The 27,557-nt window shown below is 44.3% G+C and overlaps 1 protein-coding gene across 1 annotated transcript in view; it reads left to right on the top strand.

The window, feature by feature from the left end:
• The window catches only part of LOC147693061 (collagen alpha-1(VII) chain-like), a 398,052-nt gene that overhangs the window by 261,387 nt on the left and 109,108 nt on the right, over positions 1-27,557 (top strand). Inside the window, exons 25-33 of the mRNA XM_086939575.1 lie at positions 7,933-8,061; positions 12,500-12,646; positions 17,536-17,655; positions 17,816-17,962; positions 18,828-18,964; positions 20,516-20,642; positions 23,398-23,541; positions 25,025-25,191; positions 25,777-25,812. Of these exons, the coding sequence (XP_086795701.1) occupies positions 7,933-8,061; positions 12,500-12,646; positions 17,536-17,655; positions 17,816-17,962; positions 18,828-18,964; positions 20,516-20,642; positions 23,398-23,541; positions 25,025-25,191; positions 25,777-25,812 (1,154 nt within the window). The remainder of the gene's footprint in view (positions 1-7,932; positions 8,062-12,499; positions 12,647-17,535; positions 17,656-17,815; positions 17,963-18,827; positions 18,965-20,515; positions 20,643-23,397; positions 23,542-25,024; positions 25,192-25,776; positions 25,813-27,557) is intronic.

The following is a 27,557-nucleotide window of genomic DNA, read 5'->3' as shown; positions in this document are numbered from 1 at the left end:
AAAGAAGGTCCCGGGGGTCTATAGATAAACAGGCCTGAAAGGGAGAAGTGAGGGCTCGTAGATATTTTAAAGCGTGCGCATTCACTGCCCGTGATGCTTTCTGATTGGAAGGAACAGGTGAAGGAAGATCTATAAATGGCGGCGATACCACCTCCTCTCGAGTCCCTATTGATGGTGGTCATAGAGAACCCGTCCGGTAGTGCTAAATTAGGGATGCTCATTATGTCGTCTTTTAGCCAGGTTTCACAGAGAAACATAATGTCTGGGTTTTCATCTAATAAGAGCGTTCTTACCTCCGCATGATGTTTGACCAGGGATCTGACGTTGAGCTGAGAGATGGTGAGCGAAGCTTGGCTCCTGCTGGTCGTTTTGCGGCTGATTGGCCGTGGCTCGGGTATAGTCAGATTGCAGCTTTTACATTGAAGAGCTGTTCGACCCATACATCCTTCTAGATTGTGACATCTGGTGCCGGGGTTAAGTGACCAGAGTAGGTTGTTATCGTATACGTATAGTGATTGAGCAGGGGGTCTGGCGAGAGGCGAGGTCTTGGCAAGGACGGGCGAAGACGGGCTTGCCTTAGGCGCGCCTTCGGCGCGCAAACGGCGCGCCCGCTGCGCCCGTCCGCTGCGCGTACGATGGATGCACATAATTTCTAGCCAGAATGGGGGCGGGGGGGGTGTCCTCGAAGTGGGTGTGGCCTCTTGCCTCGCCGGCAATGGCGATCAGGGAAAGTTATCGTGCCTGGGCTCCGCTGATAGGGGAGAGGGCGTGGCCTCCAGTCAAATTAAAGGCTGATCATCCCATGGAAACAGCATTGACTGTGTTATATTTCATTTATATAACTTTATTATCTCTTTCATGTGACAGAACATGAACTATATAGTGGAAACAAACATACTTAGTAGGAACTAATACATTGTTCCATGCATGCAGGGAGACCACAATAACAAAAACAGTTGCTTACATTATGTTAACTAATGTGAATAACATTGTTAATACAATGGAATTACATGATGCCGTTTGTAAGTGGAGAACTGCTCTGGAGATGTTGCTTCTCTATGTCGATGCGTGTCTGCTGCTCTGCTTTCAGTGCTCCGTCCCCGGAAGACGAGGGCACATTACACGCTCTGCTGGTGACTCTGTTAGGAGGGCAGGCCTCACCTGGCACTGAGTATGCACGGCTGTGTTGATATGCCATTAAAATTGACGACACCTATAGACATTAACATTAACAACGCCTATATCTCTTGGATTGCCGAGACCTATTGGCTTTGCCAATGCTTTTTTTTAGTTTGCCTTTGCCTTTACTTATTCCATTTTGCAGTAAACTTTAATTTACTTGTGCATCAATTGAAGGTAAACGCTGCACTAGTCTAATGGCTCAATAAAACAGTGCCCTGTTTCAAACTATCAAAAATATTCCCTAGCACACGTCGAGTATAAGTAAAGTTTTCCAGTTAGGCAGTGTCCATAGTTACCAATACATATCAAATAAACACGATTTTTTTCTCTTTCTTCTTGGATGTTTTGTAGCATAGATATTCAAACAGCTCGAAACAGCCAACACGTGTTTCGTCGCACATAGGGAGGTTATCCCGCGACTTTCTCAAGGCTATAACTCCTCAGTCGAAAAGCTTTGATTTGCGGTGATCCTTCCAACCTACAAAGGGTTTCTGTCCTGGCGTCGTCACAATCAAAGCTCCTATCGATATCCCAAGTTTCCTCGGTATGGCCCGTTTTCAAAAGGCTTAATTTCAGTTTTTCAGTATCACACATCGCCAATCGTGTCCAGCCGCGTACGGTAACCTGTTTCACACTATGACCATAGACTCTAGTAGCTGCCTTTCTTCCTTCTGATGGTGATTAAATGACGTCAGTTGGGTACAAATAAAGATTTGTTGTAGAGTGCAAAGAACATCTCGAGGTGAATGTTTGCTTTCCAAATACACGTCATCTTACGTGTCAGCTGCGCGCGTGTACACCAGTCCAGTGAGCTTTAAATATTTCTTGCCTCGATGAAGTTCCACTCACAGCAGAAAAGTTTGAACTGCAGAGGAAACAGCTAATATTTTCTTTTCTGGGTGGGTGCATGTATCATCTTCCTCTAGAATAGCCCTGGGCAATGCACATCTTATTATAAAGTCTGTTTTCATAGCTCTGTAACCCTGCAACAAGTCCCCCAATATGTGCTAATTTGATGTGCTTCTTTTCCAGAAAAACAAATGTCAAACACATTCATTGTTCACCCTCTTTTATTTCACACATCATTTGTACGCTGCACTTTAACGGATAAAAAAGGGGGTTGTGATGGATGGAGCATCAGAATCAATCAAACACTCACACCCAGTCAAAAGATCTGGGTTTAATCCATCACCGTACTTTAGCCCACTCTGCCACCCCAGTTCAGACATGGCTATATGCAAATCAGTCTGACCCTGTACCTCATGGGAACAGTGCAGCCCGAACTGCCAAGCCATATCTTCCCTGGACCAGAAACAATCTTCCGAGGAACGGTTTCTGGCATTCCAGCCGTCTTCAGCCCGGCTTGGTTGAATCCAGTGGCAAAGTGAGCAAGGGACTCACATCTGAGTGTACCCTGCCACACTTATGGCGGCCAAAAGAGGTACCAAAGGGGGTGGTGATGGATGGAGCATCTGAATCAATCAAACACTCACACCCAGTCAAAAGATCTGGGTTTGATCCATCACCGTTCTTTAGCCCACTCTGCCACCCCAGTTTAGATTAGCAGAGTGGGCTGAAGAACGGTGATGGATTAAACCCAGATCTTTTGACTGGGTGTGAGTGTTTGATTGATTCAGATGCTCCGTCCATCACCACCCCCTTTTGTACCGCTTTTGGCCGCCATAAGTGTGGCAGGGTATGCTCAGACGTGAGTCCCTTGCTCACTTTGCCACTGGATTCAAGCAAGCCGGGCTGAAGAAGGCCGGAATGCCAGAAACCGGTCCTCGGAAGCTTGTTTCCGGTCCAGGGAAGACATGGCTTGGCAGTTCGGGCTGGACTGTGCCCATGAGGCACAGGGTCAGACTGATTTGCATATGGCCATGTCTGAACTGGGGTGGCAGAGTGGGCTGAAGAACGGTGATGGATTAAACCCAGATCTTTTGACTGGGTGTGATTGTTTGATTGATTCAGATGCTCCGTCCATCACCACCCCCTTTTGTACCGCTTTTGGCCGCCATAAGTGTGGCAGGGTATGCTCAGACGTGAGTCCCTTGCTCACTTTGCCACTGGATTCAAGCAAGCCGGGCTGAAGAAGGCTGGAATGCCAGAAACCGGTCCAGGGAAGTCATGGCTTGGCACTTCGGGCTCGACTGTGCCCATGAGGCACAGTGTCAGACTGATTTGCATATAGCCATGTCTGAACTGGGGTGGCAGAATGGGCTAAAGAACGGTGATGGATTAAACCCAGATCTTTTGACTGGGTGTGAGTGTTTGATTGATTCAGATGCTCCGTCCATCACCACCCCCTTTTGTACCGCTTTTGGCCGCCATAAGTGTGGCAGGGTAAGCTCAGACGTGAGTCCCTTGCTCACTTTGCCACTGGATTCAAGCAAGCCGGGCTGAAGAAGGCTGGATAGCCAGAAACCGGTCCTCGGAAGCTTGTTTCCGGTCCATGGAAGACATGGCTTGGCCGTTCGGGCTGGACTGTGCCCATGAGGCACAGTGTCAGACTGATTTGCATATAGCCATGTCTGAGCTGGGGTGGGAGAGTGGGCTAAAGAACGGTGATGGATTAAACCCAGATCTTTTGACTGGGTGTGAGTGCTTGATTGATTCAGATGATCCGTCCATCACCACCCCCTTTTGTACCGCTTTTGGCCGCCATAAGTGTGGCAGGGTATGCTCAGACGTGAGTCCCTTGCTCACTTTGCCACTGGATTCAAGCAAGCCGGGCTGAAGAAGGCCGGAATGCCAGAAACCGGTCCTCGGAAGCTTGTTTCCGGTCCAGGGAAGACATGGCTTGGCAGTTCGGGCTGGACTGTGCCCATGAGGCACAGGGTCAGACTGATTTGCATATGGCCATGTCTGAACTGGGGTGGCAGAGTGGGCTGAAGAACGGTGATGGATTAAACCCAGATCTTTTGACTGGGTGTGATTGTTTGATTGATTCAGATGCTCCGTCCATCACCACCCCCTTTTGTACCGCTTTTGGCCGCCATAAGTGTGGCAGGGTATGCTCAGACGTGAGTCCCTTGCTCACTTTGCCACTGGATTCAAGCAAGCCGGGCTGAAGAAGGCTGGAATGCCAGAAACCGGTCCAGGGAAGTCATGGCTTGGCACTTCGGGCTCGACTGTGCCCATGAGGCACAGTGTCAGACTGATTTGCATATAGCCATGTCTGAACTGGGGTGGCAGAATGGGCTAAAGAACGGTGATGGATTAAACCCAGATCTTTTGACTGGGTGTGAGTGTTTGATTGATTCAGATGCTCCGTCCATCACCACCCCCTTTTGTACCGCTTTTGGCCGCCATAAGTGTGGCAGGGTAAGCTCAGACGTGAGTCCCTTGCTCACTTTGCCACTGGATTCAAGCAAGCCGGGCTGAAGAAGGCTGGATAGCCAGAAACCGGTCCTCGGAAGCTTGTTTCCGGTCCATGGAAGACATGGCTTGGCCGTTCGGGCTGGACTGTGCCCATGAGGCACAGTGTCAGACTGATTTGCATATAGCCATGTCTGAGCTGGGGTGGCAGAGTGGGCTAAAGAACGGTGATGGATTAAACCCAGATCTTTTGACTGGGTGTGAGTGCTTGACTGATTCAGATGCACTGTCCATCACCACCCCCTTTTGTACTGCTTTTGGCCGCCATAAGTGTGGCAGGGTATGCTCAGACGTGAGTCCCTTGCTCACTTTGCTACTGGACTCAAGCAAGCCGGGCTGAAGAAGGCTGGAATGCCAGAAACCGGTCCTCGGAAGCTTGTTTCCGCTCCAGGGAAGACATGGCTTGGCAGTTCGGGATGGACTGTGCCCATGAGGCACAGTGTCAGACTGATTTGCATATAGCCATGTCTGAACTGGGGTGGCAGAGTGGGCTAAAGAACGGTGATGGATTAAACCCAGATCTTTTGACTGGGTGTGAGTGTTTGATTGATTCAGATGCTCCGTCCATCACCACCCCCTTTTGTACTGCTTTTGGCTGCCATAAGTGTGGCAGGGTATGCTCAGACGTGAGTCCCTTGCTCACTTTGCCACTGGATTCAAGCAAGCCGGGCTGAAGAAGGCTGGAATGCCAGAAACCGGTCCTCGGAAGCTTGTTTCCGGTTCAGGGAAGACATGGCTTGGCAGTTCGGGCTGGACTGTGCCCATGAGGCAGTGTCAGACTGATTTGCATATAGCCATGTCTGAACTGGGGTGTCAGAGTGGGCTAAAGAACAGTGATGGATTAAACCCAGATCTTTTGACTGGGTGTGAGTGTTTGATTGATTCAGATGCTCCATCCATCACCACTCCCTTTTGTACCGCACTTTAACGGATGACTCAAGAACCTCCAATAGTTATTATTATTTGTTTTAATTCCACTAACAACCACTGATCAGTTAATCGTATCTCACTGAAGGTGAAAAGTATCTTGAATGTGCTATCCGCTTCTCTACTTTCTTTTTAATTCACTACCTTCTTCCTGCTCAGGGCCAGCGAAGAGCTACCTGAAATAATGACCAGCTGGAAAGTAATGTACATTCAGTTAAAAACGTGGGGCCATATTATCAAGAACGGCGTTAAAATTATCGCCGCTCTAGCGGCAGAAAACTGCAGCTAAAGCGGCGATAATGGGCTTGATAATATGCCCTTGTAAATTCCAGTAGAAGCCCAGGTTCACACCAGAACAACTTATCGCCGTTCTTGATGATATGGCCCTTCGAAACTTCAAGAATTAGCAAGCAGAATACTTCACATTGCAGGAGCTGATTATAACATCCATTTGCATGTTTAAACAAGCATTGATAAAGTCAATAGATTTCGCCTTTCCAATACCTATCAATGGCATCAAAGATTTTTTAAAGAAGGCGGCTGTGCAACATGGCCTAAAGTAAACAAAAAGGATGCTGAGATACAGTCAATGTTGGCCACATCTTAGCGCTTCGTTTTTATTTACTTTAAGTCGTGTTGCACAGCATCCCATGCTGCTGTGCAACATCTTTAAAAAAACATTGACTAGGCCAATAGGTCTCGCATAGGTGAAACCTATTACCTTTATCCATGCTTGTTGGTGATACCCTGCTCCCAGTGAAAATATCTCTGATGTTGGCTGGTCTCTACCATGTCCCGCGAGAACTGGATGCAGGACCCATCCTTCAGCCCCCAGTCTACGTATTCCTTGTTACCTCAAACATGGCCTTGGGCCCTGAGCTGCAGGGAGTGTTTTTTTAAATTTTCAATTCTTACTAATTCACAGGGTCATTTAATAGAAAAAAGTAACTTATGGCCTCTCTCATATAACTTTCTGCCGCCTTGTCCTAATTAGCATGCAACTTTCCATGAGCCTTCTTTATTTAACATATTCAGCTTTTGCTAAGTTAGCACAGCTTTGTCTTTCTAGCTCAAAGATATAAGCAAACCAAAAATGTTTTTCTTCCTGCTGCAAATAAGACAGGTATGTAGCATCCTGGGACAGGCCATGTCCTTATGTGCAATAGATATTGGTGTAAGTGCAGAGTTTGGGTTAGAGCGAAGACCACGGATTCGGGTTGTAAGGTAGGAGAAAATGAACATTGTCTGCGTGCTCCTGCGACTAAATATAGTAATTCTTTTTTGGGAGAAAAGGAAATGTTCCCTCATGCCCTCACATGGCCCCACACATTTTTTTAATCAGTGTGATACCTTGAACCTCAATTTGTGACTTGCATACCATTGCATCATTAGATGGGCGCCATAGCGAAAGTTTTCTTTGTTGCCAGCTAATCAGATAACTTTTATATTTCAAATGATCTATTAGGATCTGGCATTGGAACATATTGGTCGGGATGTACAAATCATCAAGGTGGCCATTTAAATGGTGGCGATTGTCTTCCAGGCAGGTGAAGGACATCACTTCCACCTCCCTGGCTGAAGACCACCCGCCATACTACATTTCTCTGCCAGGCAGTCAGGGATCTCTCTGCCATCAGTGGAGTCTTCACTAAGGTGGTCCCATTGGTGGCAGTGAAGCTTCGCTGAGTGGGCGCCATGTTTGATGCGCTCGCTCAACAGCGTTTCTTTTTCAAGAATAAGCTATCAAAGCGGGAGTTAATTCTTAGCAAAAAGATTCATGCCCCCGATGCACTGGTGGTTTTCTGCCAATGTGTGGGGTTATTGGCCAATTTCCATCCTTAAGACTGCTCTGCAAAGGTAGAGAAATTGAGTGACCGTTCTGCTGCCCAAAATAGGGCCGGAATGACTGCCACTATGACCTGATGTCCCTGTGCTTGACATCACAAAGAGCTGGCAAAGGTCCTTGAAAAACATTGGAGGAAGATAGACTGAGGTTCTCGGGTCTTGCATGCCCAATTCTCACAACTCCCAATGTGGAAATCAAAAAATAACAACAACAAAAATAGGAATGATAGCAAACAATGAAAAAACTCATAAAACTGTAGGGTGTTGACATAGTGTACAAAATAAAATTCACTAAAAATCTTACATAAAAAGAAAGCTAAGGTTAAATTCCCATAACATATTTCTCCGAAACGTTCCAGTTGAGATTACCACATTACTGAAACCATAATACACTCAAAACTCATGGTAAGATCTAATGCAGAGACACATGGATGATGTAAGGTGTGTTGGGGTAGAAGTAGTAATGTTAACCATAATTGGTCTATTTCAGAGGATTTATGATGTATTCCATTAGTGGAGGTCCTCTCAATAAGACTCACAGCTGAGTGATCTGTATTTCTCCTTCTCTCCCTTCGCTCCTCTGGGTGGATCTTCTTGCAGCGGAAATCACTCCTGTAAGCGGCGTCGGAAATCTGCGTATAATTGAATCAGCCGGGCAACGTATAAGGATCTCGTGGGCCCCAGTGGCAGGAAGTTCTGGCTATAGGGTGAGCTGGCGACTGGCCGAAGGTAAGCATGGAGCGAATCTCTAGCCTGCATGATACCTTCACATGCATTTATTAAACCAATTTATATTACGTTTTTAAGGACTTGCTTCACATAATGACACCAGTATACATAGGGAGAATAAAGTTGTCGACAATGTCAGCTAAGGTAATCCTTTGTACATACTTCTTTGATATATCCCTATATTATCTCCCTTAAATGTTACAATTACACAATCTTGATTTTTTTGACAGATTAATCCATTGGCCTTCCTATGGTCCAATCAGTTTTCAAGCCATTTTGATAAGATATGCGAGTATAAAGTAATTGTGACTTTTTATTTTTACTGAGTATGAAAAAAACAAATAATGCATTTTAGACTTACACAATGTACAGTTTCAGTAGAAGGCTGTGCCCAGCTGGTATTGGTTGCCAACAGGAGGTTGGCCATGAGCAGTGGGAATTGGGTGATGGAAAGAGGTTGTAAACAATGTGGTCGGAAAACTTCCTCCAACACCCTGACAGAGTAGGGGCCGCAGGCAGAAGAATATTAAAATGCCCGGCCTGTTTAGGATGGAGTGTGTCATTTTTTTCCCCTATTGATCACTGCCAGGAAAACACTGGTGACAAGGACAGAAAAGAATTATTGACCCTATGAGAAAATTTCCAGGGTGTGGCAGTGACGTAGCTACCCACTTTGCCACCCATGGTGGTTCCTGCCTTTGCCACCCCGCATGGAAGTGCTAGGGGTGAACTGGCGAGTCCTGCATTTGCACCCTACGGCAAACACATGTAAGAGCAAGAGGAGGCCACTTCCCCCAAAACTCGGGGTGGACCACCTACCCCAACCCCCTTTGCTACGCCACTTGGGTGTGGGGAGTTATTCGTTTATCGTTTTTCTGAAACAAACTCCCGCTTTGCGAGTTTATTTCAGAAAAACAAAAGTGTTTGAAAAGTTTGGTGATCGGCTGTCAAAACCGACCGAAAGAGCAGTTCATGGCCGCTGGGCTGGTGGTCATCTCTAACTTTGATGGACGGTAGTCTATCAGGATGATGGAGGAAATGTCCATCAAATGCAAAATGAGGCCTTAACCAGTTGACACATCCAGAGTTGGGCGTGTGAAGCTTGTAACAGCCAGTTAAATATTGATGTTGGGGTGCTAGAGCCATCATACCTTTATTCAGAAACAGAACAAAATGTTAATTTCAAATAGCAGTAGGTCTTGATTTAATATTCTATGGTTAAACCTTCAAATATTTTGGCACTAAACGTGTAGTCAATCTCGCACACTCATGTTGCACATGTCCAGAGAGGGGGAAGTAGTGATTACCTGGGGACTTTAATATCAGGATGTGGACATGGACGAAAATGTGGGTGGCGTAATCTATGCTCCGACGCTCAGTCTATCCGTCTTTTTGGATAGCATCCAGCCGCTTCCACGCTTATATCCATCAAAATGAGATTAACAAGTGGTCATGCCAAGGTACCCTGGTTGAGTTTTGCAGATTATGGGTCACATGTACATATGTTGGAAATAGCAAGTTCCTAATTGTGATTCCATGCAAATTAGGAAATCGCAATTTCAAATGTACGACACTCTATTGAGTTTCTTTTGCGATTCCCAGTGGGTCGCAAATAGACCTATCTCATTACTGTTCATGAGGTAGGTCGCAAGTTGATACCCATTTGAAATCAGTAAAAACACAAAAATGGCAGCCTGCTGGGGACAGCAGACCACAATGTCTGTGTTTGCTTTTAAATGAAGCAACTTTTTTTTAATGCAGCCTATTTTCTTTAAACGAAACAGGATGCGTTTCAAAAAGAAAAATTAAATGTTTCAGTTTCATTGAAAAAACGTTTTTGCATGCATTTACAAAGGGAAACATTGAATTTGGTGGTAAAAAGGAAATGTTTTGCAACCGCATTTCGGTCACAAAAGGGACGCCCTTAACGCACGCCTTCCCAATGCTGAATCCCAAAACCCAAATTGCGATTCGGTAACAAGTTACTGAATCGCTATTTGGGCTTTGTACAGCCAAAAAGCCTTATTGTGTTTCGCAAACGGTCCAATTCTGCGAATCGGCCCGTTCGCGACTGGCAAAAAGGTTTGTACATGTGGCCCTAAGGATGTAACAAGAAATGTTATTGGAAAGGATGCTTCGCCCCCTGTAGCTGAAGCGGTTCAAAAGATTCTGATATGTTGAGAGCCATTTATGCATGATCATTCCCAAGCATAGGAAGAATCTTCCAAGTGGACAGATGGGCACCAGAAAGCAACCAATCCAGAAAGCAACCAATCCAGAAAGCAACCAATCCTGAAATGCCTTTTTTGAGCAAAGCTTAAGAGATCAAATCAAGGCTGAGGCTTGATTTAATTGATATTTAAAACTTAAGGACGAATCATTTATGCAAAAAATAATGTGAACCACTCCCCCCATCAGCTGTTGTGATTAGGCAATTTGTGGACCAAGGTAAAAAAAAAAAAGTAAATGGGTAGGGCCACAAACTAAATGGGAGACCCTAGGTTGTATTCTACTGAGAGGCTGTGTAAACTCTGCATCCGTCTGAGATAATAGGTAGAGCCACAGTACAGAGATACATCCTATTTTTATGAACTGGACTTTTGTAGAGTTCACCTTTAACCTGGACTATTATTAAGAGGGATATTTTGTCGTATGTATATCTTGATTTGTGCTGCATGTCGTTATATCTAAAAAAAAATATGAGTTTCCACATTTGTGAGCATTAGGATGAAGACATTCCTCTTCCAATCAAAGCTCTGCATAATATATAAATACACCATATTGCTTTTTGCTGAAACTCTATGACCTTACTGTGGTTATCTTGAATGATAACAGGTCACATCATTCCTGGTACCTTATTTTCTTTATCCACTACCCCTCTCCCTACCCTGTGCCTGTCTTCTTGTGGCACCTTACCTCTGCACACCCAGGTGTTCCTTTCATACTCTTGTTCCTCCCCAGATCTGCCCCTCCTGATTTCCCCCATATGTCTGTAAGTGACTCTTCCCTAGCTACTTCTGCCCCACTGCCTCATTCTGTAAGTCCCACTTTACTGCATCACTTCCCTAGACTGCCAGCCAACTTTAATGCCTCTATGCCCTAGTCTTTAGGCTTGTCAGATGTTTCTGCAAGGAATGAGGACAAAGCACAGGCCTCATGTTGGCTGCTTCACCTATTTTTTAACAGGTGCCATATAAATCTGTTTCTAAGTGTTAATTTAAAAAATGTACTCCCGGTAAAGAGAAATATCCAGCACCATCTTTTGGCATGGCTATGTAAGTCGTCGCATTATTAATGAAGATGGCAGGCGTGCTGACCATTAGAAATCTATAAATGTATTTTGCTGTAAGAGTGCATAGCCCTGGAAAAAGCCCTGGAAAGAGTGGGGTCTGGGTTATGGCTTTTTTGCCCACCCCCTCGCGAGGGCCTTGTTAGCCTGCCTTTTACCAATCCCTTTTTTCTTTGCTATTGTCTACCTTGGTCTGTCTACTTCACATTCTTACCCCCCTTTTGCGTACACATGACATAATTGCCCCCCCCCCCAGTTTGTACCATTTACCCCTCCCTTAATCTAAACCATCGGTCGCTCACTGTCACATTTTCATCTTTCTTTTTCCTCTGTCTCATTCATGAGTGTCCTACCTGTCATGCTTTCCACCTCCAACACCTGGAAGCCTTGAGCACTTCCTCAGCCTATTCCTCACTTTCTTACTGCAGATGTCTACATTTCCTGCTTTTCTTTGCCTCTGTCCAGTCTACTGAGGTGATCTCCAAACTCCCTGTCTCTCTGATCCCCTCTCCCATCAGTTGGTAAATCTCTACCACTGCCTACCTTGACTGTTGCTCTCAATTTGTCCTCCTCGCTGAATGGATCTGTCTGCCCCACTCACCCCCACCTTTGTGTGTTTTGCTTCACCCCCTCCCACTTGCATTGACAACCCTGTCTGTCTGCCTCACGTCTTCCTATCAGTTAGACCCAATTTCCCGCTCCCTACCTTGACTGCCCCTGACCCTACCCACCACCACTGTGCTGGTATGTTTGTCCTATTCCTTCCCATCCACTTCTGTATCTCCAGCTTCCTCCTTACCTCTTTCCTCGACCTCTCGGTTCATCTTGTTTTCTCCTCATCTATTGGTCCCTCTCTTGTGCTTCCCTCCCTGATAATCCTGGTCTCTCTGTCCGCACCTTCTTCCATGCATTAAAGAACTTTCTAATCAATTAAACAGGGCCTTCAAGCCAAATCTTTTCAAGGTTTTTTGAGCTCTACCTTTCTTGATTGACTGACCATTGAATCTGCTATTGTCTTTCTAACTCTGTATCCCAAATGTGCTTCTTGAGTGAGAGGCTGAGGACATAGGCAGGTGACTCAGCAGAGTCATGAGTGTTCTGGGTTCAATACACCAGGTCCAAGCCTTGCTTGTTCTTTTCATCTGGCAGGTGGTTCGGAGATAACTCGGGAGATCGGTGGGGATGCCTCCTCCTACGAGATCGGTAGTCTCCAGCCGGGTGGTCGTTACTTGATCCGAATCACAACCCTACTCGGAGACAGAGAAAGTGAGCCAGTGTCGATCACAGCCACCACCGGTAAGTGTGAGGTGCACAGCAGAATAACATTTTGCAATTTGGAAAGCCAGAGGGGGTCGTGTCTATGCCCACAGTCTGACATTTTCCGTAGACATATAAAGTAACATATAGTAAGTGACTCGGGATGTTAACCTGTAAGCCCAGGGCTTCTATACTTCAAGCTGATAGTGATTACCCAACACAATGCAGTGTTTCTGTGGTAGACAATTGCTACAAGTAAACAAGCATTTACAATGCAACGGTCTCACCTTTGCAAAAGTTAGAGCTATTGGTATTGTAAATGACAACATTTTTATTTATGTGTTGGTTTCGAAAACAGATAAATAAATGGCATTGTCATTTACAATGCCAATAGCTTAATATCTCGCAAATGCGAAACCTATTGCATTTGCATCCACACACACAGAGAGCCACACACACACAGAGCCACACACACACACCGAGCCACACACTCACATATAGCCACATACACACACACACACAGAGCCACACACACACACACACACACAGCCACACACACAGCCACACACACACAGCCACCCTCAACAGGGATGCACTTTCTTCCTAGTAGAGGCTGCCACGCTGGAGACACTTTTGAAGAGGTATTAAACAATATCCAGCTCTACCATTAACATTCAATGGATTTCTAGGCGTAGTAGCGGGAAATGCCACATCTGCTGGTCACCTACACCCAATCCTTGCACTCCTTGAGGGAGGAGATACCAACATATCGGGTGCCACAGAGGTGAGGTTTCAATGGTTAGGTGATTCGGCGCCTGGTTAGCTATGCATTTGTTCAGTATGTGTGGGACCGAGATTTGACCAGAAGTTATAGGAAGGATCTTATGCAGGCATCAAGCAGTCCCAGGATCGTAGGTTTGCTGCTGTTCAAGCAGCTGAGTTCTGCAATGGGTGGCCGGCAGGAGGTGAATGTGTCTCTAATACTGGCACAGAAATAGAGTTAAGTTAGTTCTATGGTGTTCTAGATTTACATTTGCTTCATCCATATCACAGATACCACAGAGCAGACCTTGCATCAACAACCTAGTGCCTTCTGGGAGTGTTGGTTTCGAAAACAGATAAATAAATGGCATTGTCATTTACAATGCCAATAGCTTAATCTCTCGCAAATGCGAAACCTATTGCATTTGCATCCACACACACACAGAGCCACACACACACACAGAGCCACACACACACACAGAGCCACACACACACACCGAGCCACACACTCACATATAGCCACACACACACACAGAGCCACACACACACACACACACACAGCCACACAGCCACACACACACAGCCACCCTCAACAGGGATGCACTTTCTTCCTAGTAGAGGCTGCCACGCTGCAGACACTTTTGAAGAGGTATTAAACAATATCCAGCTCTACCATTAGCATTCAATGGATTTCTAGGCGTAGTAGCGGGAAATGCCACATCTGCTGGTCACCTACACCCAATCCTTGCACTCCTTGAGGGAGGAGATACCAACATATCGGGTGCCACAGAGGTGAGGTTTCAATGGTTAGGTGATTCGGCGCCTGGTTAGCTATGCATTTGTTCAGTATGTGTGGGACTGAGATTTGACCAGAAGTTATAGGAAGGATCTTATGCAGGCATCAAGCAGTCCCAGGATCGTAGGTTTGCTGCTGTGCAAGCAGCTGAGTTCTGCAATGGGTGGCCGGCAGGAGGTGAATGTGTCTCTAATACTGGCACAGAAATAGGGTTAAGTTAGTTCTATGGTGTTCTAGATTTACATTTGCTTCATCCATATCACAGATACCACAGAGCAGACCTTGCATCAACAACCTAGTGCCTTCTGGGAGTTGTAGTCCTAATCCACTTCAATTAATCAAACTGCACTGAAGTTCGACATTACAATTGTTTGTAGGTGGAAACCCCAGGAGTGGTCCAGGTGGCATGGAGTTAGCTGGTGTCCGTCTGTATTTGTTAGGTGATCGCGTGAAGGCATGTGCTTATAGAGTCCAGCTAAGTACGTTTTTCTTCTAGCCACACACCGCGGGTGCTCGCTTTGGATCGTGGCAGGGCCTAGGTTAGTTACGCATTGAATCCCATGGTTAAAGGGCTCGCTGCAGCCCTCAGCCTGGCATGGTAACAGCGCCTGTGGCCAAATATTTCCCCTTAGATGTGGGAGTGACTAGAAGCGGGCCCGCCTCCCCTGGGGCTGTGCCCAAACAGGAGCCTCCCGGCTGGCAGGGAGGGCGTTTAAAAGGCAGCAAGTGTTTACCCGGGAGGCAAAGTTCATTCAGACAGTCCCTTCCCTACAGACCGTCCAGAAAGGGGCAGTGAGAGAAGGCAAGGGGGCACGTGGGCAGAAAGTAAACACCAGAGCACTCATGTGAAAGGAAAAACAGAGAAATAAGCAGCCGACAATAAAAGAGGGACTGTCAGATCCCATACGTAGTTATTATTATGCAAATATTCGGTTCATGGTAGCTGCAGAACTCAGAGCCCCTGATTATGTGTATGGAAGAGCCGAGAGACAGGCAGATGAAGTAATCAGCATCCCACAACAGAATAACACACACCAATATCACAATAATACACGAAAGGTCAACAGCCATAATACACCCGGAGGTAGCCTGGTGAAGAGGTAGCGTACATCCTCAACAGAACCCCATGCTTCAACTAGCGCCCGCACACACTCATGAAATGCTGTCGCCTGCTACAGCACATGCATTACTGATTCGTGCAGACAGGACACTGCACGTGGGCCACGCCTCCATCACTGATGCTTCAAGTTACACAACCAGGAATCAGACTTTAGCTGTGATCGTATCCTCCAGACCAGGGTGTGATGCACCAGAACACTCCTGACAGCGCTGCGAGGCCATCCTCATGGCACACTAGGCGCTTGGAAAAACAAACACAGCATTCACTGGGGGATGCCAGGATGAGAGCAGGTCTCCCAGTGACACACCTGGTACATTACCCAGTAGAGCTATTCACTCAAATCAGTAGTAGTAAAAACAACTATACAGTGCCAGAACACAGAAGCAGCTGTACAAAACGAACAGGCTAATAATGGCATTTTCCTTATAAAGTGGAGACGGACGAGGAACAGGGGGGAAAGCGGTGTGTACAGAAGGTAAGTGCACGAAAGGCCTTGTGGGACAGCACCCCGACTTTGGACGTCACTACTTCTCATAGTGCTACCCCCAACCTCCCCTCAGCCCGCTCATTAATACAAACTCTGGCAGAGAGCATCCGGGTTACTGTACTGGAGTACTGTGTGTAGAGTGGGCATCAGCCAGCCCCATGTCGCCCCCATGCCCCTGGCTCCAGCTGTGCTGTGCGAGTCCTCGTCGCCTTCCCTCGAACGGTCCTGGTGGGTAAAATCCAAGTTACAGGGGCAGTCCGAGCCTGGAGAAGTGAGCTCTATGATTGCCGCCGCTGCTAAAAGCTGATCTGGCAAAACTTCACTCGAGCCCGCCTCTGCCTCCGCCTCTCCCGCACTCTCAGTCAGACCAGCCCACACCCGCCCGGCTCCAGCGACCTGCAGAGGCAAACACGGCAGGCTTTAAAAAACAAGCACTCGGGATGACATCAACTTTCCGCTTTTAGAGACGTCCTTTTCAGACTGGCTTGGTCTGACTTACTGGTGGCGTAAAAGCTTTCTTATCTTCTTTATGGGGCCATCTGTTGGCCCCATAAAAAAGATAAGAAATCTTTTACGCCAGCAGGTAGTCAAGGAGCCCAGTCGGAAAAGGACGGGCTAAAAGAGAAAGAAGAACGTCACTAGGACCTCTTCTCCAATGACTGGCCACCGTTTAGGACGCCAGCTAATGGAGAAGAGGGGCGGGGCTTAACCCTCGCTAGTGAAGTACAGTCTAAAACATAAAATCTCGCGAGCTCGAATGCGCATGTGCGCAGTACGCCACGCGAGACCTAAAACATTCAATAATGATAACTAAAATACAAAAGAACTACAAAAAGGTACCACAAAGCAATAAATGGTTGAAAAAACTAGTCTTTGTGTAGCAGAGAAGACACCCCAAATAACAAAATGTCATTTTGCCTGTGGTTTGAACTTTTTAGCACCCGAATGTGGTTCTGAAAAAGTGAAAAGTGCACAGCAACCAAATTATATCTAAAGCATTTCCACAACTTGTATGTGATTTTACTGCAGAGTGACATGTTAGTGCCATGTAAAATACTGTGACAACAATGTTATGTTATGTCATGTTAGATTAGGTGATTTCATGTCATGTCATGTCATGTCATGTTATGACATGTTAAGTCAAGTCATGTTATGTTATGTTGTGTTATTTTAGGTTATGTTATATTGTTATGTTATGTTATGTTATGTTATGTTATGTTATGTTATGTTATGTTATGTTATGTTGTTTCATGTCATGTTATGCTATGTAATGTTTGTTATGTCATGTTATGTTATGTCATATCATGTCGTTATGGTATGTTGTGTTATGTCAAGTTATGTTATGTCACTAATATTTACACTGCATACTTCACCAACTTGTGTGGACTCAGTGCTTTTGGAGACCAGCAGTCCCTTTTGCACGGGCATTGTGTTCTTCATTGGCTGGAGTCTTAAAGTTGTTATATCATTGTGTTTGGTCACTGACGGTCGGTCTGTTGCATATAGTGCTCACTGATGGTAACTGTTGTCCAGTGATATGGTTACAATGTGTCCAGTCCTGCCAGGACTCATTATAGTGTCATTTCTATATGGTTATGGTGGCAACATATTTATTTCCATAGTGCTGTTTCTGTGCCAGTCTCTCCCTATATGTTTTGGTTAAACCCGCGCAGTCCAGTCTTGCCTCTTGGTAACTTATTTGTGTTACAAATGAAGAAATAGATTAATGTATTAACCTAAAGGTCTTTGGGGTTACTCCTTAGCCCAGTTACCACCAGTCACCAACCTCCGAGTAACCGAGGTCCAAAAAGATGCTGTAACGCTGACGTGGAACCCCGTGCCAGGAGCGGTCAATTATATCCTATCGTGGAAACTTCCAACAGGTAATTCTCAACATTTTAATGTTTGGAATATTCTCCCAATGAAGATATTGTTGCAAGGGGCCTTCCACCAGATGTTGTGGAGATCTCTGAGCACAGGTGGCTGCTGATCTCTATTCACCCTCATCCTGTTTCATGTCCTGTCTCATGGCTTCTTTCCTAGAGCGAGAGGAGACGCAAAGGACCCTGTCCGGGTCGAGGAACGTCTACCAGGTGACCGGCCTCCGACTTGGCCGCCAGTACAGCTTCTCTATCCGCCCTGTGTATGAGTCGGGGAGAGGGCCAGAATCAACCGTCACAGAGCGTACAGGTGAGAAAGATGGAGGTAAAGTCCACATGGAGGATAACTATCGCCCTGCATCTACATAGCGGACGCGTCTGTTTGTATCCCTCACCTACCTCTTCACTTCTGTGATAGTGCACTTTAGAAAAACACATAACATACCAGGGGAGGAAGACGGGGCTGGTTTTAATTTTTTGGCGAGGACGACTTTTGGATTCTAGTCTTCTCCTGCCTGTTTCCCACTTGCATCTTATACCATCTTCTTCCAAGAAGCTGCTATCCTCATTGGGCATGTATTTTATTACACCAACCGGTTTATTCACAAAGTTAACGTACACTTTTGAGTAATTTACATATGTAAATTTACTCCTACACCTTTCAGTTACTTTACTACTTTTGGCAGTTCATAAAATCCCAGTATATTGTTAGTCAAAAGTGTAGACATACACGTCTCCACCAGCTGAAAAGGAGGGTGCAGCCAAATTCACAAGTGTAAGTTGCTCCTGGCAAAAATAAATGTTAGCAAGGCCAGCACTACACATGGCTACTGCGACACCCTCTCAAAGAAACTAAAGGACACAGAATTTAAAATTAAAGCTCATAGGAAATATTGATAAATTCAATTCAATTATTTAAGATAATTAAAACTAGCTACAAACATAATTTTATTAAAAAATATATATATATAAAAAAATATAACACCCACCTCACACATCATCAAATAGTTGAGGCGTTCTATTCAAAGAGAAGAACACTTTTCACAAAGTTAAATTTTCTTTGAAACAATTGGCAGTCTTAGCAGATCACGTCACTTCATGGTTGCATGTAAAGCAAGGTGCTCCTTGTGAGAGTTCAGCCTCTTACCCCGGTGTGATTCTTCTTTTTTTTACAGTTTGCGGCAGGGGTCGTGCGGACATCGTCTTTCTGGTCCATGGAACTCAAGACAATTCATACACTGAAAGTGCTGTCAAGACCTTCCTCACCGATGTGGTGTCCTCGTTAGGAGGACTTGGGCCTGATGCCACCCAGGTATGTGTTCCTTTGATTCTGAAGATTATTCCTGATTTTTTGGTTTGAGTCCACAAAGGCTATGCCTGGCAAAATGAAATCTTCCTAGATCCACCTGCTATTAATGGGACGCAAGCTGTGCTATCATACGTCATAGTGTACAGAGAGGTGCATGGAAAAGTCCTCATATATTTCACTTGTGCCGCGCAACCCTAGCAGTCATCCAGATGCTTAAGATTTCTTTGGTACAATAGCTATCCCTGTGAGTAGTTTCAAGGTATGTGGTGGAGGGTTCTTCAACACTCTTTGCTTCATCTTCTGGAACACCATCCCCTTTGCCGCAGGTTTTGAAAGATGGTTCCTGAGATTCAGGAGAGGGTCAAAGACCCAGAAATACACTGCTACTGATGAACTGTGGAGGACATAGTGCTTAGAAATAATAACCCCTCGTCATTGGCTCTATAGTTTTCCCCTCCACCCTTTGCCTGGACATGCTCCAAAGTACCTGCCGAGTGGCATCAGCATTAGCATATCCCAAAAAACTGAAAAATTATCTTAGTATTGTTCATTAACAGTATAAAAATGATGGATGAAAATTGTTGAATCAATTCTACCCAATCAGCCGTAACCATTGCAAATTCCTCTGTGTAGATATTGCTTTCATTTAATAGTTTTTAGCTCATTGATGCCGTTACAGAAGTGGACCTCACTTAATTCCGATCAGTTTGTCTTAACCCCTAAAAGAACATTCAAGTTGAGCTGTCAGGGTATGTCTTCTTAAAGAAAGAACACAGAAACGTATGTTGGCATTGCGGGTCTTCGGGGCAGCACTAAGGAGGTGAAAGCATTTGACCCACTTTGGGGGCTCCCTCTAACTTTGGGGAGTCTCATTCAGACGATAACATTGTGATTAAATAAATGCATAAATCCATCTCAGTCACTGAGAATTTCCCTGAGTATCTATCCATTAGATGATTGTTGCTTTCCATTACATGATTGTTGCTTTCCATTACATGATTGTTGCTTTCTATTACATGATTGTTGAGCTCATCTGTGGAGTTGCAGATGTAGAACAGCCTTATGCAGATCAGTCTTTTTCCCGCTCCCAATAGCAGCATTTGAACCCGCACTGTCTGGACGTATCACCCCTGAACAGTACCCCAGCAGAGCAGAAATGTTTTTCATCTTTGTTTGGCCTCATCTGCTGAGTGTTGGTTCAGTCCCTTTGCACAGTGACCTCAGGAAGCCTTATTCTCAAGAGGATGTGTGACCAGGGGGCACCGCTAAGACACCGTGGGCAGTGCGTGATAACAGTTCTGAGGGCTTGCTTTCTGTATTTCTTTTTTAGTCTGGATGCACATGTTGTTTTCTGGGTGTATAGAGAGGAGGTCTATCCTTTTGTATAAAGGTCTGGCCTTTTGAGGCCCTGGGAGAGGCACTACATGGGCCTTGCTGAGACATTTCCCAAATCCCTTGTTGGCCATCCCCAAAGGAGGTGTTGTCTCTCCCAGAAGTCTTTGTCCTTCCTTCTTCTGTGATGCTCCTAATACCTCTCTGCCTGGCTTCACACAGATAGGTCTGGCTGTTTACAGCTTCCGAGCCCGCCCTTGGATCCTGCTCAACCGCTCCAGCGAAATTACCGCTGTTGTGCAGCAAATACGGACCATCCCGTTTCAAGAGCCCAGTGGAACATCGATGGGTAAGATACAACGAAGCGTTCGAGTCAGCGACTCTCTGTGAGATTACACTGAGGGAAACATTGAGCTGTGCTGCCCTTACACCCCAATGATGGTCCTAGCTCTACATCATATGGAAATCCCTACCCCATAAATGTAAAGCCCATAATCTCAAAAACAAAATGACTGGAGGCGAGGAGTGGGGGAGGCTGGAGGAAGGTTCCCACTAAAATAGAGTGAGCTATGATGAAAATAATAATGTAAAAGATTGTGGTAATGATCTGGTGGTGATTGGTAGAGCTAATAGGTTACTTTAGCTTTATATATATCCCTCTGAGTGTCAGTGCTGTTGTGTTGGACCGGTGTGTTCTCTCGTTAGGGTTGTACTTTGGTGGGTGTCTACATTAAAGCAATACACAGCTGTGTGTTTCTTACTGCAGCTAGCAGAGATATGTTGCCACCGCTCAAGTCAATGTTTGGAATGTGTGAAAGAATAACTCCTACTATAGGAAACCCCCAAAAGCCAATCCAGTTTGGGGTGTGGCCCACACAAATAGTTTTCCCCCTTTGCTTTGCCACTGATATGCACAGTGGCTACCCCGGTCGTCTTGGCACTAACAGGTCACTAATTCTAGTCCCAGACAGCCTTCAGCCTAGCCGCGTGCATGTTGGTTAAACAGTGAAAAAAAGACTGAATTGGAAGACATTTTACATAAATAGTACTACTAGCCAGAGAGAGGAGTGGCAGCATGCAAATGCAATAGAGAATGTATGAATCAGCAAAAGGCTTCCAGAAGAGGTGGGTGTTGGTAGGTGGCATCCAGCAGGACGCTGGGTGGTGTGGGTTCTGAGTACATCCCTCATTATACCCCTCCTCATTCAGTGCTGAAAGGAGGACAGTTGCCATTTTACATCTCTTTGTGTTTCAAACATTTTTTTGCCCTATTATTTTAGTTTTATGACAATTGTTTAAAAAACATTTGTTCTAAAAGAAGGCGACGTTCGCAGGGTTTGGCTATGCACTTTTGACATTAATAAATGAAAACACCTCAAATGAATGTAATTAAAAATATGGCTCAAAAGGAGGGAAAGCACTACAAACACAGCTCATTAGCCTACTTATCGGAGTCCTTATTTGGCCTTGAACTGACCCTTGAGGGACTCGGTTGGACCGGTTTATGTCTGTCACATTGGTCACACACTTTACGCTTCCCCTCCGATATTGATGTCAGACTAGCACCACAAATCCCTTGAATCTGTTCACTTGCCCCGTCAACTACAATTTTGTGGATTGTATTTTTCTCTAACTTCTGTAGCAGGCTTTTGTTTTTTGTAGGCAGATCTATTGTTGCCAACACATAACATATACTCACACTGAGCTTTGAAAGAGAACTTGCTCATGATTGGATGGCTTTATTGTCTATTTCAGTGACCTGCTCTTAATTGGATGGCTTTCCTCCCTAGTCATGTTTTTGTTCTGCGCAGGTGCAATTCGGTCTGACTGTTCTGACTGGATTACTTGTGTCCTTCGTCTGCTAACTTCTGGGGACTCTTTTTCTTGCTTTGTTTTTCACTTTTTTAGTTAATCTAAACATTAAAAAATGCCTTCTTGTGTTGTGATGTGTACACATGTGGGTGTGTCAACACTTCCGTGTGTGGATCAGCAGCCATCTTGGAATGAGTTTCCTTTAACAGAAAACCCATTGCTATATTGCCATTCATGCATGCACATATGTCATAATGCACTTGCCTGCATGTTAACAGCAGTAAAAAAAAAAGCATTGGCAAAGCCAATTGCTCAGTCTTTTAAAGTTGAGACCTACTGGTTTTGCCAATGGTTGCTTAAATGTTGTTGCTTTTGCTCTCACCACTTTGGCAGACTGCGTATCCTTGTATCTGACGCCCTCTCTGTGAACCACTTTCCAAGGTTACTCTTGTGCCTCTTGCTAAGTGCTTTGTACTTATACTCCAGAATGACGTAAAAGTCTAGTTCCCAACAGCATCGCCACACCTCCTGGGCTCCGTGTACATTTCTGCTCTTGCACCCCTCCCCATTAGAGTTCGGCATTCATTGCTCCAATCTTTTTTCTCTTTGCTTTATTGTCGTTAATCGGGGTCCTCTTGGAGGTGCCGTCATCAGAGCTGTGTATTGAGGTATCAAGGGTGACATGGGCCCTAGTGCAAGGAGGGGAAGTGGGCTCAGTGTGGATAATAAAATACAGCAACAACCTGGGTTCAGGGGGCTCCTCAGGTCTTTGGGTCCTGGCGCCACTGCATCTGCTGCACCATGGATAGCTCAACCTCTGGGAGACAATATTCTTGGCATTAGAGTGAAAATAAAACATTATTTTTCTTGCTTATTGTACCTCCACATGTGCACTCCATGGGCATATTATCAAGAACGGCGATAACATTATCGCCGTTTTAGAGGCAGGAAACTGGAGCTAAAACGGCCATAAGGGGCTTGAAAATAATGCTCTAGAGATTTCCAATAGAAGCCCAGGTTTGATGTCCTTCCCACCAGAACCTAGCGATTATATTCGAATTCACAAGGGCATATTATCAAGCCCCTTATCACCGTTTTAGCTACAGTTTCCTGCCGCTAAAACAGCGATAATGTTATCGCAGTTCTTGATAATATGGTCCCATGATTCTTTCTATCCACATTGCCTTGACACTCTGAAGGTGCTAGAACCACAACACAGGACATCGCCTGATTGTGTCGTTGCCTTCTTTCATGTTCAAGAGGTGACATCGTGTTTCCCTTCTCACTCCCAGGCGTAGCAATCGACTTTGCGAAGAATTTCATGTTCACTCCCAGCTATGGCAGGAGAGCAAATGTGCCTGGAATACTGGTGATCCTCGCCGATGGACCGTCTGGGGATGACGTCTTGGAACCAGCAAGAGCGATAAGGGCAACTGGTAAGTTCTTATCGATCCTCGGACTACTGATGCAACTGGCATCATTCATTGGAGAGATGTGCGCAGGAGACTAAATCGTAGGTATGGGGAGATGGGGAATGTAGAGTTGGTATTGCCTCCAAACTTCAAAAGCAACATTTCTTCACATAAGATTTCTGAATTACTAGTTCTAAAATGAAATACATCCAAAAGAAACATTTCCTAAGTGTTTGTTTTAAAAACATTGAAAAGCATGGGCAGTGTGAATGGGTTTGGGGTGAAGAGTATAGGGCTTAGGATGTGGGAACAAGAGCTAAGACTTAAAGTTAAAGGGGTTATGGGCATATGGATAAAGGTTTCACGCATATGGCATATATATTAAGAGTTAGGATTTAAGGGTTAAGAGTTAGGTGTATAGGCTTAAGAGAGTTATGGTTAGAGGTATAGGTTTAATATCATCGGACGTGGGGTTAACTGTTTATGGTGAAAGATATGGCTTAAGGATATGTAGTATAGGGTTAAGGATTCAGGGATATAGATTTAAAGGGCATAATAGGGTTAATGATGTAAGAGGTTTGTGCAGTAAAGGATTAAGGACATGAATGTAAAGCTTTGGAAAGGATTGCGGTAAGGATGTGGAGTTAAATGTGGAGGTAAATGTTTAGGTGTTGGTAATTTATTTCATCTCTTACAGTTTTCTTTAGATTGTCTATACAAGAAAAAGATTTGCTTTTCACAGTATTACTACCCACTTCAGTTTCCAAGTGATGCAATTAGAAGTAATAAACATGAACTGATCTTACTTCTCATTGAGAAGTAAGATCAGTTCGTATATAGGTAGAGTATTGTTTATGCCTCAATATGTACATTTATGTACATTTATGTACTTAAATATTTAACGTATTCACCAATTCATTTTTAATTTGTATCCTGTTCAGTGTTGTATCTCACTGGGGCCAGCCTCTGGTAAATGTGTATGATATGTCTAGAAACATATTCTATATTTTAGGTAAATTTTTTCATAAATATTAATAAGAGTTTTTCTTTCCTTCTCAATCTCTTTTTCTTATCTCGCTCTGTTTCTCTCTCTGCGCATTCGCGTCTCCCTTCTCCTCTCTCCTTCTCTATGCTCTAAAAATCTAATACTTCTACTTTCCTTCCCCTATTCTGTTTCTCTTTCACTTTCTACTGATCCTTTTTCACTATTTGTGTTTATTATTCATTGCTCTCTTTCACTACTGTCCCTTTCCCTTTTCTACAATTGTCGCCTCCTACTCCTGCCTCTTTCTCCCCTCACCCTTTTTCAAAACATTTTCCACCTCTCTTTTTCTCTCTCTATGACTCCCTTACACTTTCATACCCCTCCTTGTTCACCATCTCCTTTTCACTCTCAATCTCGCTCTCTCTTTCTCTCGGTCTATTTCTTCCTACTGCTCACATCCTCATGTCTCTATTTTCCTCTTCCCACTGTCTCTTCTGTGCATTTGTCCAATTCGCCGTCCAGGAATCCAGGTCATGGCAGTGGGAATGGATGCTGCAGACCGGGAACAACTACGCCGCATTGTGACCAACCAAAATCAGCGCTACGTCTTTTACACCCAGCAGGAGGACCTATCAGAGCTGGAGGCCGGCCTCTTAGACGCCTTGTGTAGTGCAATGGCATCACAGCAGGTAACAATGAGGCTTATCAGTAAGAGGTGCAGAGGTATAATGATGCCCATCACCAATAGACTCACGAGCACCCCCACAAATACACAAGCATAATTACCCTAAATATTCCCCTTTCTTGCCTGACCTCCCTATTGAAGACCCTTTTTGGATGTAGACCACTTATTAGTTTGTAATGATCCAGTCTAAATAGATTTCTAACTGTGACGATATCCCTGAAGGTTCTGGGGCGAACAGCCATCTCTATCCGATGAAGGCTCTGAGGATAAACACTTATCTGACTACCCTTTGAGACAAAAAATTTGCATAATGAGAGCTTTGTAAATCCTGATTCTTCCCCATTCCTCTGCAATCTCATGAGGGCGATTTTAGGGACCACCTCTCGCAATCAATGGAGCTCGTGAGTCAACAGATCCCACCATTCTGAAGTTATTTTTGCTAGTGCAATCAATACTATTCTTTCCTCCATCTTGTATTAGTATTCAGGAAAACCCAAAGAGAATTTGCACAGGTGCTGCTCTGATAGCATATTTTCCCACCCTTCATGCCCCACATCTGGGTGAAATGTGTTGTTTTCTTTTTTCACAGACTGATCAGCAAGGATGCACCGTCCAGTGTCCAAAGGTAAGTTTATGTTTTGATATATATTAACTTCAAGAGTATGTTTAATTCTTTATAAAGTAAGTTTACATATTTAAAAGCCATCTTGAGCCATCCACGGGTACAGTAATTTCTTTGTAGAACATCTTCAGTTTAGATTTTATTGGTTAAATTTTTTCCATTATTAGTGTAAGTTTAATTTGTCCATGAGCACCTCTAATTCTTTCACAAATGTATTTAACTTCTCAAAACGAAATTTCAGGTCACAATTGAGTATGTTTAATGTTTTGTATAGAACGTTGTATTCCTCTGTGGTAGTTATGTCTAGTTTCCCTTAATGCAGATACATGTTTTATTGGATTCATGTAATGTTCAACTTACATCATGTTCTAATGAGCTTTAGCTGGACAGCCTATAACATGCATCATAAGAAATATAGACAATATGAAATAAACAGCAAACAAAGTAGGGAAACCATAACAAAATACATTTAAAGTGCAAGTTAATGAGCATATATTATAGACTACCTGAAATTCGATAAAGGTCAATTTTAAATGTTCAGCAGTTAAATGTAAATCTTTTAAGAGATTTTTATATTCTTTCAATGGGTCTAATTAAATATTTCAACATTATGTTATGTTTTTAGAACTTTAAGCCTAATTCCTCACAGGTTACATTTAATTCCTCCAAAAGCATGTTAGACACTTTTATAAGACGTTCAACTACTTCATGTGTGAACGTTAATATTTAAGTATAAGTAATGGAATGCATTGTAAAGGTAGTTTTCTGAAAATGTGATGTAATGGCATGCGATGTAAAAGAATGCATTGTAAAGGATGTTGCGATATAAAAACTGCGTTGTAAGGCATGCATTGTAAATGTTCTGCATTGTAACATCATACATTCTCCTCCAAGAGACAATTTAAGGTAGCATAGAGTAAATGTTTTATTTTGAAAGGTATATTTAATTTTTGTATGATTAAGTTTAGCTCTTCGTAGGGTAAGTTTAATTTCAATATGCATAGTTTGAATCTACAGAATAATAGATTTGATTTTGTAGGGTATGCTTGATTTCTACTGGGATAGGTTAAATCTCTCTATGAATATGTGTGATTCTTCATAGAGGCACATTTAATGTCCACAGCTATAGTTATTTCTCTCTCCATGAATAAGTGCAATTCTTCATAGGTTAATTTTGTTTTCTGAAGTAGAATAATTAAAGGCCAGATGTACAACCATTTTTAGCCATTGCGAATGAGAAATTGGCTTATATGCAACCACTAAAAAGGGCTGTAGCATGCACCCAACCTATTTTGCGAGTCAGTCCCTGTTACCAACTCACAAAATAGGTTTCGAGGGTCGCTATTAGGAAGGGGCGTGCCAAGGACTTCCCTTCCTAATAGAGTCACAGGGGTATGTACAACTGTTTTGCTAACTTAAAATATGGCTGCAAAACAATTGCATTTACCGCCAATTTTAAATTGGTGGTAAGCCAATCACAAATGGGAAGGGGTCCCTTTCCCTTTGTGATTGACAGTGAAAATGTTTTTTAAGAGCAGGCAGTAGGCGCACGGACCACTGTCTGTTCTTAAAAAATTAAACAGTAAAATGTAATTTTAATTTTTTTAATGCAACCCGTTTTCCTTTAAGGAAAACAGCCCGTATTTTTTTTTAAACTAGTTTATTGAAAAAGCGAACACAGACATGGTGGTCTGCTGTCCCCAGCAGGCCACCATCCCTGTGAGTGCTCGCCATTCCCAATGGATCGC

Source organism: Lissotriton vulgaris, chromosome 9, assembly GCF_964263255.1.
Source record: "Lissotriton vulgaris chromosome 9, aLisVul1.2, whole genome shotgun sequence".
Classification (NCBI taxonomy): Eukaryota; Metazoa; Chordata; class Amphibia; order Caudata; family Salamandridae; genus Lissotriton; species Lissotriton vulgaris.
The sequence above is the reverse complement of the archived record's forward strand: the minus strand, read 5'-3'. Positions and strand labels throughout refer to the sequence as shown.